The sequence below is a fragment of the Lepidochelys kempii genome, chromosome 6, assembly GCF_965140265.1.
Source record: "Lepidochelys kempii isolate rLepKem1 chromosome 6, rLepKem1.hap2, whole genome shotgun sequence".
Classification (NCBI taxonomy): domain Eukaryota; kingdom Metazoa; phylum Chordata; order Testudines; family Cheloniidae; genus Lepidochelys; species Lepidochelys kempii.
Genome location: NC_133261.1, coordinates 59,155,350 through 59,169,164, shown reverse-complemented (window position 1 = coordinate 59,169,164; position 13,815 = coordinate 59,155,350). Strand labels below are relative to the sequence as shown.

The 13,815-nt window shown below is 46.8% G+C and overlaps 1 protein-coding gene across 5 annotated transcripts in view; it reads right to left on the bottom strand.

Moving 5' to 3' along the window:
* PRDM11 (PR/SET domain 11) overlaps nt 1-13,815 on the bottom strand; it is a 62,440-nt gene that overhangs the window by 31,799 nt on the left and 16,826 nt on the right. For all 5 annotated transcript variants that reach the window (XM_073348086.1, XM_073348090.1, XM_073348087.1 and 2 more), the window contains 4 exons: nt 5,725-5,843; nt 5,228-5,331; nt 3,734-3,996; nt 2,385-2,452 (listed from right to left, as the gene is read on the bottom strand). In XM_073348086.1, coding sequence (XP_073204187.1) covers nt 2,385-2,452; nt 3,734-3,996; nt 5,228-5,331; nt 5,725-5,843 — 554 coding nt within the window. The remainder of the gene's footprint in view (nt 1-2,384; nt 2,453-3,733; nt 3,997-5,227; nt 5,332-5,724; nt 5,844-13,815) is intronic.

Here is a 13,815-nt window from a genome sequence, read left to right as displayed (position 1 = left end):
AAAGAGGATCTGGATTCCCCAAAGAGTAAGAACTGGAAGGTGCCAAATTTCATTAGGAATATAAACATGATCAGATTGGGTGGGTCAAAGACAAGTAAAATGACACACAACACAATACAATGATGAATCAGCTCAGGCTGCTGTTCACCTACGACCCCGTCCTGGTGAGCAGACCCACTCCGTTCACAGAGAGAGAACGCTTTGCAATGGCAAGGACAGCGCTACTCTTTTTCCAGATGCTGCTACAGCATCCCGAGAAGTATGGCTTTTGGGGATAATATCCACGAGGGGCAAGATGCTAAGGCAGGATCCTGAATGCCTACCCAATCTGAAAGTTTCTGAATACACAAAAACTTTTCCCCATCAATCCTTCCTAGTAACATCATGTTTGTTAGCATGAATACAGTCATAGTCCCCACACTACTACTGTGGGAAGCACTTTTTCCAGGCTCTATGTGGAAGGATCAGAAAGATTTCACTCCATGGAGCTCAGTTTGTGTGTGACCTGTCTGGGGTCCCCCAATAAACAACCCCTAAAGGAGTCTGGTGACCCTCTTGCACCTAGACGACCAGATGTCCCTATTTTGTAGGGACAGTCCTGATATTTGGGGCATTTTCTTCTATAGGTGCCTATTACTCCCCATCCCCTGTCCCGATTTTTCACACTTGCTGTCTGGTCACCCTACTTGCACCTTATCTCCATTGTTGTTCCGATTCTCTCCATCCAACCTTTTATAGTCTACTCACTCTACCAGGCTGAGCAGAATGGTTTGGCCATTCCATCAGGACATAACCAAGGCAAATGCTGGTTTGTGAAAAGATTCCTGTGAGGTCATTCTGTCGGATGGCACCGTGCTGGTAACTGTTCCTGGATAGGGCCAACATGAAAATTGGTAGTGGTAGGGCCATGCAAGTCAAATCCAGGAGGAAGATATTGTTATAAGGTTCTTGTTTCATGGGACCATATTCTCTCTACTCCCACTTTTGCCCCTGATTGGGTTATGAGAAATGGTAACAATAGCAGAAAAATCTCTCCGTGGCTTCTGACCATGGAAATCTCTACTATGGTTTCTGATCTTTGAAATCTTTGCTGTAAGAGCTACATCCAAATATCCATCCATTCCTTCTCCCACCCCTTCTCTTTTCCACGAATTACATAACTCCAGACTAGAGATCAGTCCTACTGGAGTAAAGACACGCAGAAGACCACATGACAGTATTAAGAACTCCAGCCTTTCTTGTCTCATTGGCATCCTGGATACAAGTGTCAGGACACCCTCCATTCATGCAAGCAGACAAAAAGGAAGAGCAGTGCCAGAATATAGGCTGGATTGGTTGCCTTTGTAGTGTCTCCATATGTGTTCCACACTACGCCTCTTTTCTTGGTGAAGCTAATAAGGGAACTATTCATTTGGGTCAACAATCCAATTAACCCCAAAGTTATTTTGATCTTGTCTGGAATGCTTTCCTGACACCAACTATCTAGCTCTTCAAAAATCCACCACTGAAGGCAGTGTTATTGATTGGTAAGAACATAGAAGTAGCAAGAAATCCACAAGTTCTCATGCCCTCTGTTAACTCTGCTACTGATATATCCGTGGCCTTGGGCCACTTCACCTCTTTGGAGTAGCTTCCCAATTTATACAAAGTAAGTGCTACCTGCTTATAACATCATAGGGGGCTGCAAAGAGTACATCAATACTTGTAAAGAACTCTGAAACTAAACAGTGCTGTATAAATGCTAAACATCTTCATTTCTCACTGTTCCATTCAAGAACCAGATCCACTTTTTGTCCAGTACCTACACTGCTCTGTGTTCTGATGCTATGAAGCCACTCAGCCAGTAGAGTTCAATAACATGAGCTGTACCTATATAATCAATCATACTAGTGACACAAACAAGAAAAACAAACAGAAGAGCGCCATAGCAGAATTTGCTCCATTAGAAACCTAAGGAAAAAGTCTCTCTCTCTCTCTCTCAATGTCTGGGAAATGGGAAAGGATAAAATTAATATGGAATACTTTCTGCAAGATTATTTGCAAACACTGGAAAGTAAAATGGGGGGAAAAAATTAAAGAAAACTGGAGTGAGACTTGTTAATGTTTGTAAGAAGGGGGAAGCGTATATCTGTTCACTATTTTTACTGTGCTTGCTCATCACAAAGAACAGCCATTCTCTGCACACACCTCCCTCCGTTAGATCCGACCATTCAATCTGACAGCAGAGGACTCTCACAAGAGCACTTAATAGAAGAACACAAGAGTTGAACCCTGTAAGAAAGGGCCTCTTTTGTAACTGTCACACAGAAGGATGAGAAGCGCATCCTGCCTTTTCTCTGGATCATAAGTCCTTTTCAGGGAAGTCAGAAGAGAGCCAGACTCACCTCATCCAATTTGCTTTGGTTTCATCTGTCCCATCTATAGATTTGTAGCGGTTATTCTTATCAACAATCTGTAGAATAATAAAATAAAAGTAACAGGAAAACTGGCTGGCTCAGAGAGAATCAGGGAATACAGAACTATTCACATCTAGATCAAATTTCCATTCTAGCTCCTGGTCAGGGGGTTCTGGGATATAAAGCATTTTACCTCTGGGTCATGGTTTCACATCTAGCCCTGACCAGTAGAGCATCTAGCTTGCTCCCACTGGATATGTGTTTGTGGTCCCCTCTGTGAAATGAGCTTGGTGGTATCAGTCCATTGTCCAGTGTATAAATATCCACAGCACAAAACTACCACTGCAGCTGGTACTATTTTGTACAATTGTTGACAGTCTCAGCTAAGATGCCAGAGACTGAATGCCCCTCTTCCTCTTCTCCCTCAGAACTGAGGCATATCCCCACTTTGCAGCTGGCTAGACTGAGGCACAGAGATAAGGACCTTGCATCAAGGTCACAAAGCATATCAATAGCAGAGCTGTGAGCTGAACTTGGGGGTCCTGGTTGTAGGTTTAATCACTCACAAGCAGTTCTCAGTGTTTCATACCCACAACCTCAAATCCACCTTGTGGTTTCTTTATGGCTGAAAAGTGTTGTGGGATTGGGATAATAGCAGGATGGTTTTTAATGCTGAAGACTGTGTGTGGTAGTGGAGCTGCTCCTGGTGGATGACAGATTTAGGGAGTGCTGGGACTCTTGAATCTTGGTTGGCGGGCTTCTCCCTCCTTCGCTCTTCACAGTGCTCTGGTTCAGGGGAGGGGGAAGTGCTGTTTCAAGAGGTCATGGAAACAGTTCTGTAATCTCCAGAAGTGATCCTCCCCAACCCTTAGAGTCGAGGAAGATACACTGAGGAGCTTCCTCAGGATTGGCTGGAGGGCATGCCAGAGAGAACAGCAAGAGGCAGAGGAGAGGGAGTAAGCTATTCATTCATTTCTTCTAAGTTCCAGTGATGGTTGGACTTCGATGCTTTCTCAGCCCCTTGGCTGTGACCCAGAAGGCACCTGTTTGTGGACCATTTGTGGGTTTTGCCCCATCAGTTGAGAAGTCCTGCACTAGACCACATTCCCACCCAGATCTGGAAATACAATTCAGGAATCTTGACTCCCAGCCCCCTTCTCTAATCTGTATCCCTAAAAAAATAATAATTACAATAGGTGGACCTGGAGCTGCTGCAAATGAATATCAAAAGAAAGGCACTTACTCTTTTAGCAGAGCTAGTACCATCACCCCATAACTCGCTGCTCTAGGCTGTGTGGTTGGATTGTCACAATTAGGGAGGCAGTTAGGACACTCACCAGCCAAGAGAAGAATCCTGCTGACTTGTCCTGGCTGGAGATCTGCCCCTCATACGGCCCGAAGACATGACCTTTGGGGATAACCTCGTTCACACAGCGTATGTCATTCTCCCCGCTGGGTTCTTTCACCACCTCCATGCCAGGCGGGATGGTCAGTGCTGCCCGGTCAGGGATACCAACAGGTACCGGAGTGTCTGACACAAATACGGGGGGACCATGGTTTGGGCATTCATCCACAAAATACTCCTGGCAGGACTCACAAACTGGAGGAAACAGGAATTAACTTGTGAGCTGAAACTTCCATTGGCAGAAATGCCAACATCTGAAAGCAATTATTAGCTTATACAACCTTCAACAATAAGGACAGAACTCACATTTTTCTACTCCAAAAGCAAAGAACCCTGCCACTGAGGAAAGGGAGAATCTTTCAGCAATACAGGGCCTATGACACAGTCTAGCAGTCCTGCCTCCATTCAGCAGGGGGCAGAAATGTGTTCATATGGATGCATGTACACACAAAAAGCCAGTTCATTAAAAGAGGAACAAGACTGCCTTCTTCTCCTGCTGCTCTGACCACATCTCCCCACCGCTTCAAGCTCTTCACTAGCTTCCACTCACTTTTTGTATCAAGTTAATCCTCCTTCCAGTCCAGGATGTATACAATTCTACTCCCACCTATGTCTCTTCCCATATCCCCTCCTATACCCTTTCTCTTCCCAAGCTCCCTGCCAACAGCTCTTTTTGTGGCTCCTCCCATGTCACAGCTTACACCCAGAGCAGTTTGCCAAGCATTTTATTCTGCAAGTTCCTCTTGAAAGCCTACCTGTTCCCGAGAACATGTCAGCCATAGAGGCCCACATATTCTGTGCTGTCTTACACCTTAAAACTACTAGCTCTTGGAGGCAGCACTCTCATTTGCTTGTTGGGTATATGACCCATTGTATACACCCAGTAAATACCCTTGCCCACATAATCCCACTACCTTTGTCATATGCCTCAGCGACAGACAGCATCATATACTTCTCCTGTGACAGGAAGGGGCTGTGGCTTCCTTAGGAGGCCAACAACACTCAGGGTGTGCAAGTGTATGCCAGGACACTTTTCCCTCCCAGGATGTGGAGAACGAAAAAAGGAGTTACGCATGCAATGCTCCCTTGCTTGAGAATGATGGTTCCAAAACTCATAAATCTGGACTTTGTAGGCTCTCTATTAGGCTGCCAGGCCAACTCCACAGTTACCCAATCCTTATGCTTCAGAGGCCCTAGCACATTTTCTATCTATTTCTCCACACAGCCCCACTACAAACCCAGAACTTTGGATGTCACGAATCCCTGCCTGACGGCTTCATCACCAAGTATTTCAGGGTCCTCGGGAGTTTAACTAAAGTGACAGGTTTACAAGTAAATTCTGTCCCAGACGCTCCTTTCCTATCCAGGGGGAAGCAGATGGACTGAGAGAGGAGGAGAATTCTCCCTCCATTGATAAGACACTTACACCAGAAATCCACTTGCTGAAAGCTCTTGGTCATGATCAAATCCCGTTTCCCTTTCAGTTTCTTAGGCTCCACTTCCATGGATTGAGAGTCAGCCCTCCCAGAGCTGGGGAGAGAAAGCAAGAGAATAAAGAACTTACGACTGTGATATGCTGGAGAAAGAATAGAAAAGAACAGACAATGAGACAAAAGCTGTGTGAACAGTCATACCCTGCTTCCCAAGCCTAAAGTGTCAAACTTGATTTTGCCATCTAAATTGCTGATACATAGTGCCCCAGGCTATCCTGCCAGAACAAGGTGCTCCAATGGCATCAAGTGGCTAATGCTTACATCGCCTGGGAGCTTTTGGTGGAGAACCACCATGTCTGGCAGAAATCCGCCATGTCTGCTGCGGGTCAGGGAGACTCAAGGGGAGCACCATCAATCCAACCCATCTCAACCTATGGCTGAAATGGAGACAAGATGAAGGAACATATTAGGCAGAGGTATAGTCTCTTACCAGGGTTGCCCATATTCCTGGTCCCGGCACGGAGAGCAGGCCTCAGTCTTTATTGTCACCATCTCCCCTAACGAAGTGTGGGTCTGGATCAAACAGTCCTTCAGGTTTTCACTCATGTTCTGAAAGAGAATGAAAAAATAGGGACAGGGAGAGAAGTGAATGATGGAGAAATCACAACACTCCCCCTGAATTGTATATCCAGCCACTAGAAACACCTATCTGGGGCACAAACAAAAATCCCTTCTTGGACAAAGAGGCACTAGTAATTCTATCACAGGTCCGGCCTAGGTGCAAGATACAGAGAGTAACATGGGGCACTGAGAATAAGGATTCAAGGCAGGAGGACTATGCTACACAAAATCTGCAGAAAAAAAAGCTAATATAGGGCTACATGCTTTGTCATCAGATGAAAAGACACTATAGTAGTGCAGAGTATGATTATATAACCAAAGACTTGTTTTTAAATAATGCTTAGAAACAGAAGTCTATAGGTGGGCAATGAGCCATGACTTGTCTAGCTGTATGGCTGCACCATGTATCAGTGTGCCACAGAGGGTGGAGTGAGGATATGGGCTCACTGAAGTCCTCCTATGCTTTGGGCACTTATGATACAAAGTCACGTGTCCTCAGTGCCAAAGGCATGCAGGAATCCAACAGAACGGCATTATGCCTAGCAGGCACTTCTCTCTCCACCCTTTGTGATTAATGGGGATCGGTTACCACCACCCTCTTAGAGGCATATTGTTTTAATTAAAATGCTGCTCCCCTGTCTCAGCACAAGAATAAGGGAATATTCAATTCAATTAAAAGGTGGCTAATTCAAATGCTTTTTCACACAGCCCATTGTCACAGGATCCCACTGAGGAAGATTCACAAAGACACTGGACATACATATTGATGTCAAGAATATTCAGAGTTGTTATAATTAATGCTAAGAAAAATTTTGGAAGGGGGATTAAACTTCATGCTTCAGGGCTTCAGCCAATTTGTAACTATTAGGGATCAGGATAGGGATCAGGATTACCCCACATACGCCTACTGTGGAGTTCTTACACCCTCCTCTAATACATCTGGTGCTGGCCACTATCAGAGAAAGGAGACTGGACTAGACAGAACTCAGTTCTGATCCAACATGGCAATTCTTTTACATCACAGATTGAAATCATCACACTCATGCCACATTCAGGGCATATCTACACTACAATCTTAAATCAACCTAAGTTAGGTCAACTCACAGCCACCGCAATAATTACTGTGGTGGCTGACGTCCACACGACTCTCCTTCTGTCGGTGACGCGCATCCTCACTGGGAGCCCTTCCACCCGACTGAAGAGAGGCAGTGTAGAGGATTGAGAGGCAGAATTCTCAGCTCTATGCAGCTCCCCGCCAGGAGCCCAGCTGCCCCCTGAGCTTCTTGCCTCCAGTGGGGAGATCCACGCTCAGAGTCTGGTCGGCAGCCATGCTTCCGGCAGGGAACTGAGAGCCCCGGGAGAAGGGGAGCTCGGACCCGGGGGGGCAGCGCAAGCCACCTGGCAGCAGCTGGGGAGCAGAGCTTCAGCAGAGTCATGAAATTGACAAGACAGCCAACAGCTGATGTAAGTAATGCAGTGTCTACATTGCCACTGTGTCACCCTACCTACACCAACATAAGCCCTATGCCTCTCCAGGAAGTGGAGTTATGTCAATATAGTAGGGCACTTACATCAACAGGAAAAGGTTGTAGTGTGTACACTGATGTAGTTAGGTGAACATAAGCTGCCTTATGTCAACCTAACTGTGTAGCATAAACCAGGGCTCAGTACACTTGATCTCTGCACAAACAACATTCAATAGTCAATCAGAACCCTTCTTTCCGAAGTGCCCACCTAGGAACAGTGGTCTGAGCACAGAATCAGAAACAATACTTCTGGATCCTATTCAAGATTAGGTTCTGGATTCTTAGAATGTAAACTCTTGTCCATAACACAGCACAATGGAATTCTGGTCTAACACCGGGGTGTGTGTGTGGCACTGCAATAAAAATAAATAATAGTATTCCTAGTTTTAACAGATATTCTTTGTAATTTTGAGGAAGTCACAATTTTTCAGCTTCAATTTCCCACCTGTCAATCTAAACTGGAGGAATCATTGATTCATATTGAGAATTCACCAGTTAATACTCCGTGGATTTTGGAGGTGAAGCCACAATGTAAGTGCATCTTTAGGCACAGACACTTTTGTTTCTTTATAAAACACTGCCAATCCCAAACCAACAAAACAGAGAACTTCCTTCAAGACCCAGCTAATTCCAGGGAAAGCAAGACATTGCAAGTCACTGCCCTCAATGGGCTTGGGTATTTCTTGGGGCTCAGAGCTCTGTCCGCACATCCACACACAGAGAAGGGAAAGAATTCTAAATAACCAATTCTAGGTACCTGGGCTGAAGACAGAGGCTACCAGCCTTCTCCAGAGAAACAGAAACTATTTTGCCTGAAGAGTGTGCTTTAAAAATGCATCAGAGCAAAAAGAAAAAGCAGAACTAATGGGGAGGAAGCAGAGGGCTGTGAGGAGCTCTTTCCCACAAAGCCTCCCTGAGGGGAGGCATGTGATGTTGCTGGCACTGGGGCAGACATTCAACTTAACTTTCCAGTGATTGCAGGCAAGAGGAAGCCCTGAGGACAGGTCAACACCCACAACTCCAAAGCCCCTTAGCGGGAAAAACGTCAGACTGCCTGCTCTCATGCACGGAGCAGACACGTGGCTGCGTGAACAGACATTGTCTTGTCTCTTTTTCCCTTTCAAGGAGGGATTTAAAGTTCCTTCTCAGATCCAGGATAACGATATGAAGACAGAGGAAGCCAGCTTTCAATTAACTGCTGTATATCAGCCCTCAGCACCGTGCTGCAGTCACTTGGATGCACTTAGCAGCACCTTCTTTGTGCCGCTTTCCAATGGCTTGTGATCAGACTGCACATCTGCCTTGTGCCCAACGGTGAAGACAGAGTATGACTGTACAAAGTGCAAGCTGGTCTCCATATTGGAAGAGAAGGTTCAAGGTCTGGAGAAACAAATATCAACCCTGCGTTGCATAAGAGAAAATGAAGATTTTCTGGACAGACATCAGGATATGCTTCTACGGGCACAACGTTCTGAAGATTCAGAGCAGGCTGCACAGCGGGGACATAAGGACGGTGAAGAAAATTGGCAGCATGTGACCTCCAGAAGAAGAAAGAGACGCATCCATGTACCAGCAATGCAGATACAGGTGAGCAACCGGTTTTACGTTCTCTCCACAGGTACTAATGTGGAGAGTGGATTAGATGATACATCTGAGGGAAGGGAGCTGAAGGAGACTCCACCGATTGGATTGCATGAGATGCACTGTCATAGGGATGGGGGTTCCATGACCACCGCTCTCCAGAAAAGGAGACGGGTGGTGGTGGTCGGGGACTCCCTCCTAAGGGGGACTGAGTCATCTAACTGCCATCCTGACTGGGAAAGCTGAGACGTATGCTGCTTGCCAGGAGCTAGGATTCACAATGAGACGGAGAGACTGCCGAGACTCATCAAGCCCTCGGATCACTACCCCTTCCTGCTTCTCCCTGTGGGCACCAATGTTACTGCCAAGAATGTCCTTGAGCGGATGACTGCAGACTACGTGGCTCTAGGAAGAAGGATAAAGGAGTTTCTCGTGCAAGTGGTGTTCTCGTCCATCCTCCCTGTGGAAGGAAAAGGCCCAGGTAGAGACCGTTGAATCGTGGAAGTCAATGAATGGTATGCAGGTGATGCCGGAGAGAAGACTTTGGATTTTTTGCCCATGGGATGGTGTTCCAAGAAGAAGATTGCTAGGCATAGACGGGCTCCACCTAACGAAGAGAGGGAAGAGCATCTTTGCAAGCAGGCTGGCTAACCTAGTGAGGAGGGCTTTAAACTAGGTTCACCGAGGGAAGGAGACCAAAGCCCTGAGGTAAGTGGGATACCAGGAGGAAGCACGTGCAGGACAGCGCAAGAAGGGAAGACTCCTGCCTCATACTGAGAAAGCAGGATGATCAGCGGGTTATCTTAAGTGCCCATACACAAATGCAAGAAGCCTGGGAAACAAGCAGGGAGAACTGGATGTCCCGGCACAGTCAAATAATTATGATGTGATTGGAATAACAGAATCATAGAATCATAGAATATCAGGGTTGGAAGGGACCCCAGAAGGTCATCTAGTCCAACCCCCTGCTCAAAGCAGGACCAATTCCCAGTTAAATCATCCCAGCCAGGGCTTTGTCAAGCCTGACCTTAAAAACCTCTAAGGAAGGAGATTCTACCACCTCCCTAGGTAACGCATTCCAGTGTTTCACCACCCTCTTAGTGAAAAAGTTTTTCCTAATATCCAATCTAAACCTCCCCCACTGCAACTTGAGACCATTACTCCTCGTTCTGTCATCTGCTACCATTGAGAACAGTCTAGAGCCATCCTCTTTGGAACCCCCTTTCAGGTAGTTGAAAGCAGCTATCAAATCCCCCCTCATTCTTCTCTTCTGCAGGCTAAACAATCCCAGCTCCCTCAGCCTCTCCTCATAACTCATGTGTTCCAGTCCCCTAATCATTTTTGTTGCCCTTCGCTGGACTCTCTCCAATTTATCCACATCCTTCTTGAAGTGTGGGGCCCAAAACTGGACACAGTACTCCAGATGAGGCCTCACCAATGTCGAATAGAGGGGAACGATCACGTCCCTCGATCTGCTCGCTATGCCCCTACTTATACATCCCAAAATGCCATTGGCCTTCTTGGCAACAAGGGCACACTGCTGACTCATATCCAGCTTCTCGTCCACTGTCAACCCTAGGTCCTTTTCCGCAGAACTGCTGCCTAGCCATTCGGTCCCTAGTCTGTAGCTGTGCATTGGGTTCTTCCGTCCTAAGTGCAGGACCCTGCACTTATCCTTATTGAACCTCATCAGATTCCTTTTGGCCCAATCTTCCAATTGGTCTAGGTCCTTCTGTATCCTATCCCTCCCCTCCAGGGTATCTACCACTCCTCCCAGTTTAGTATCATCCGCAAATTTGCTGAGAGTGCAATCCACACCATCCTCCAGATCATTTATGAAGATATTGAATAAAACCGGCCCCAGGACCGACCCTTGGGGCACTCCACTTGATACCGGCTGCCAACTAGACATGGAGCCATTGATCACTACCCGTTGAGCCCGACAATTTAGCCAGCTTTCTACCCACCTTATAGTGCATTCATCCAGCCCATACTTCCTTAACTTGCTGACAAGAATACTATGGGAGACCGTGTCAAAAGCTTTGCTAAAGTCAAGAAACAATACATCCACTGCTTTCCCTTCATCCACAGAACCAGTAATCTCATCATAAAAGGCGATTAGATTAGTCAGGCATGACCTTCCCTTGGTGAATCCATGCTGGCTGTTCCTGATCACTTTCCTCTCATGTAAGTGCTTCAGGATTGATTCTTTGAGGACCTGCTCCATGATTTTTCCAGGGACTGAGGTGAGGCTGACTGGCCTGTAGTTCCCAGGATCTTCCTTCTTCCCTTTTTTAAAGATTGGCACTACATTAGCCTTTTTCCAGTCATCCGGGACTTCCCCGGTTCGCCACGAGTTTTCAAAGATAATGGCCAGTGGCTCTGCAATCACAGCCGCCAATTCCTTCAGCACTCTCGGATGCAACTCGTCCGGCCCCATGGACTTGTGCACGTCCAGCTTTTCTAAATAGTCCCTAACCGCCTCTATCTCCACAGAGGGCTGGCCATCTCTTCCGCATTTTGTGATGCCCAGCGCAGCAGTCTGGGAGCTGACCTTGTTAGTGAAAACAGAGGCAAAAAAAGCATTGAGTACATTAGCTTTTTCCACATCCTCTGTCACTAGGTTGCCTCCCTCATTCAGTAAGGGGCCCACACATTCCTTGGCTTTCTTCTTGTTGCCAACATACCTGAAGAAACCCTTCTTGTTACTCTTGACATCTCTGGCTAGCTGCAGCTCCAGGTGCGATTTGGCCCTCCTGATAACATTCCTACATGCCCGAGCAATATTTTTATACTCTTCCCTGGTCATATGTCCAACCTTCCACTTCTTGTAAGCTTCTTTTTTATGTTTAAGATCCGCTAGGATTTCACCATTAAGCCAAGCTGGTCGCCTGCCATATTTACTATTCTTTCGACTCATCGGGATGGTTTGTCCCTGTAACCTCAACAGGGATTCCTTGAAATACAGCCAGCTCTCCTGGACTCCTTTCCCCTTCAAGTTAGTCCCCCAGGGGATCCTGGCCATCCGTTCCCTGAAGGGGTCAAAGTCTGCTTTCCTGAAGTCCAGGGTCCGTATCCTGCTGCTTACCTTTCTTCCCTGCGTCAGGATCCTGAACTCAACCAACTCATGGTCACTGCCTCCCAGATTCCCATCCACTTTTGCTTCCCCCACTAATTCTACCCGGTTTGTGAGCAGCAGGTCAAGAAAAGCGCCCCCCCTAGTTGGCTCCTCTAGCACTTGCGCCAGGAAATTGTCCCCTACGCTTTCCAAAAACTTCCTGGATTGTCTATGCACTGCTGTATTGCTCTCCCAGCAGATATCAGGAAAATTAAAGTCACCCATGAGAATCAGGGCATGCGATCTAGTAGCTTCCGTGAGCTGCCGGAAGAAAGCCTCATCCACCTCATCCCCCTGGTCCGGTGGTCTATAGCAGACTCCCACCACTACATCACTCTTGTTGCACACACTTCTAAACTTAATCCAGAGACACTCAGGTTTTTCTGCAGTTTCGTACCGGAGCTCTGAGCAGTCATACTGCTCCCTTACATACAGTGCTACTCCCCCACCTTTTCTGCCCTGCCTGTCCTTCCTGAACAGTTTATAACCATCCATGACAGAGACTTGGTGGGATAACTCACATGACTGGAGTACTGCCATGGATGGATATAAACTGTTCAGGAAGGACAGGCAGGGCAGAAAAGATGGGGGATTTGCACTGTATGTAAGAGAGCAGTAGGACGGCTCAGAGCTCCAGTATGAAACTGCAGAGAAACCAGAGAGTCTCTGGATTAAGTTTAGAAGTGTGAGCAGCAAGGGTGATGTCGTGGTGGGAGTCTGCTAGAGACTACCAGACCAGGGGGATGAGGTGGACAAGGCTTTCTTCTGGCAACTAACAGAAATTACTAGATTGCAGGCCCTGGTTCTCATGGGGGACTTCAATCACCCCATTATCTCCTGGGAGAGCAATACAGCGGTGCACAGACAATCCAAGAAGTTTTTGGAAAGTGTAGGGACAATTTCCGGGTGCAAGTGCTGGAGGAACCAACTAGGGGCAGAGCTCTTCTTGACTTGCTGCTCACAAACCGGGAAGAATTAGTAGGGGAAGCAAAAGTGGATGGGAACCTGGGAGACAGTGAGCATGAGATGGTCAAGTTCAGGATCCTGACACAAGGAAGAAAGGAGAGCAGCAGAATATGCACCCCGGACTTCAGAAAAGCAGACTTTGACTCCCTCGGGGAACTGATGGGCAGGATCCCCTGGGAGAATAACATGAGGGGGAAAGGAGTCCAGGATAGCTGACTGTATTTTAAAGAATCCTTATTGAGGTTGCAGGAACAAACCATCCCAATGTGTAGAAAGAAGAGTAAATATGGCAGTCGACCAGCTTGGCTTAACAGTGAAATCCTTGCTGATCTTAAACACAAAAAAGAAGCTTACAAGAAGAAGAAGACTGGACAAATGACCAGTAAAAATATTGCTCAGGCATGCCGGAGCGAAATCAGGATGGCCAAACCACACTTGGGAGTTGCAGCTAGCAAGGGATGTTAAGAGTAACAAGGAGGGTTTCTTCAGGTATGTTAGCAACAAGAAGGTAGTCAAGGAAAGCATGGGCCCCTTACTGAATGAGAGAGGCAACCTAGTGACAGAGGATGTGGAAAAAGCTAATGTACTCAATACTTTTTTTGCCTCTGTCTTCATGAACTAAGTCAGTTCCCAGACTACTGCACTGGGCAGCACAGTATGGGGAGGAGGTGACGAACCCTGTGTGGAGAAAGAAGTGGTTCAGGACTATTTAGAAAAGCTGGACGAGTACAAGTCATAGAATCATAGAATATCAGGGTTGGAAGGGACC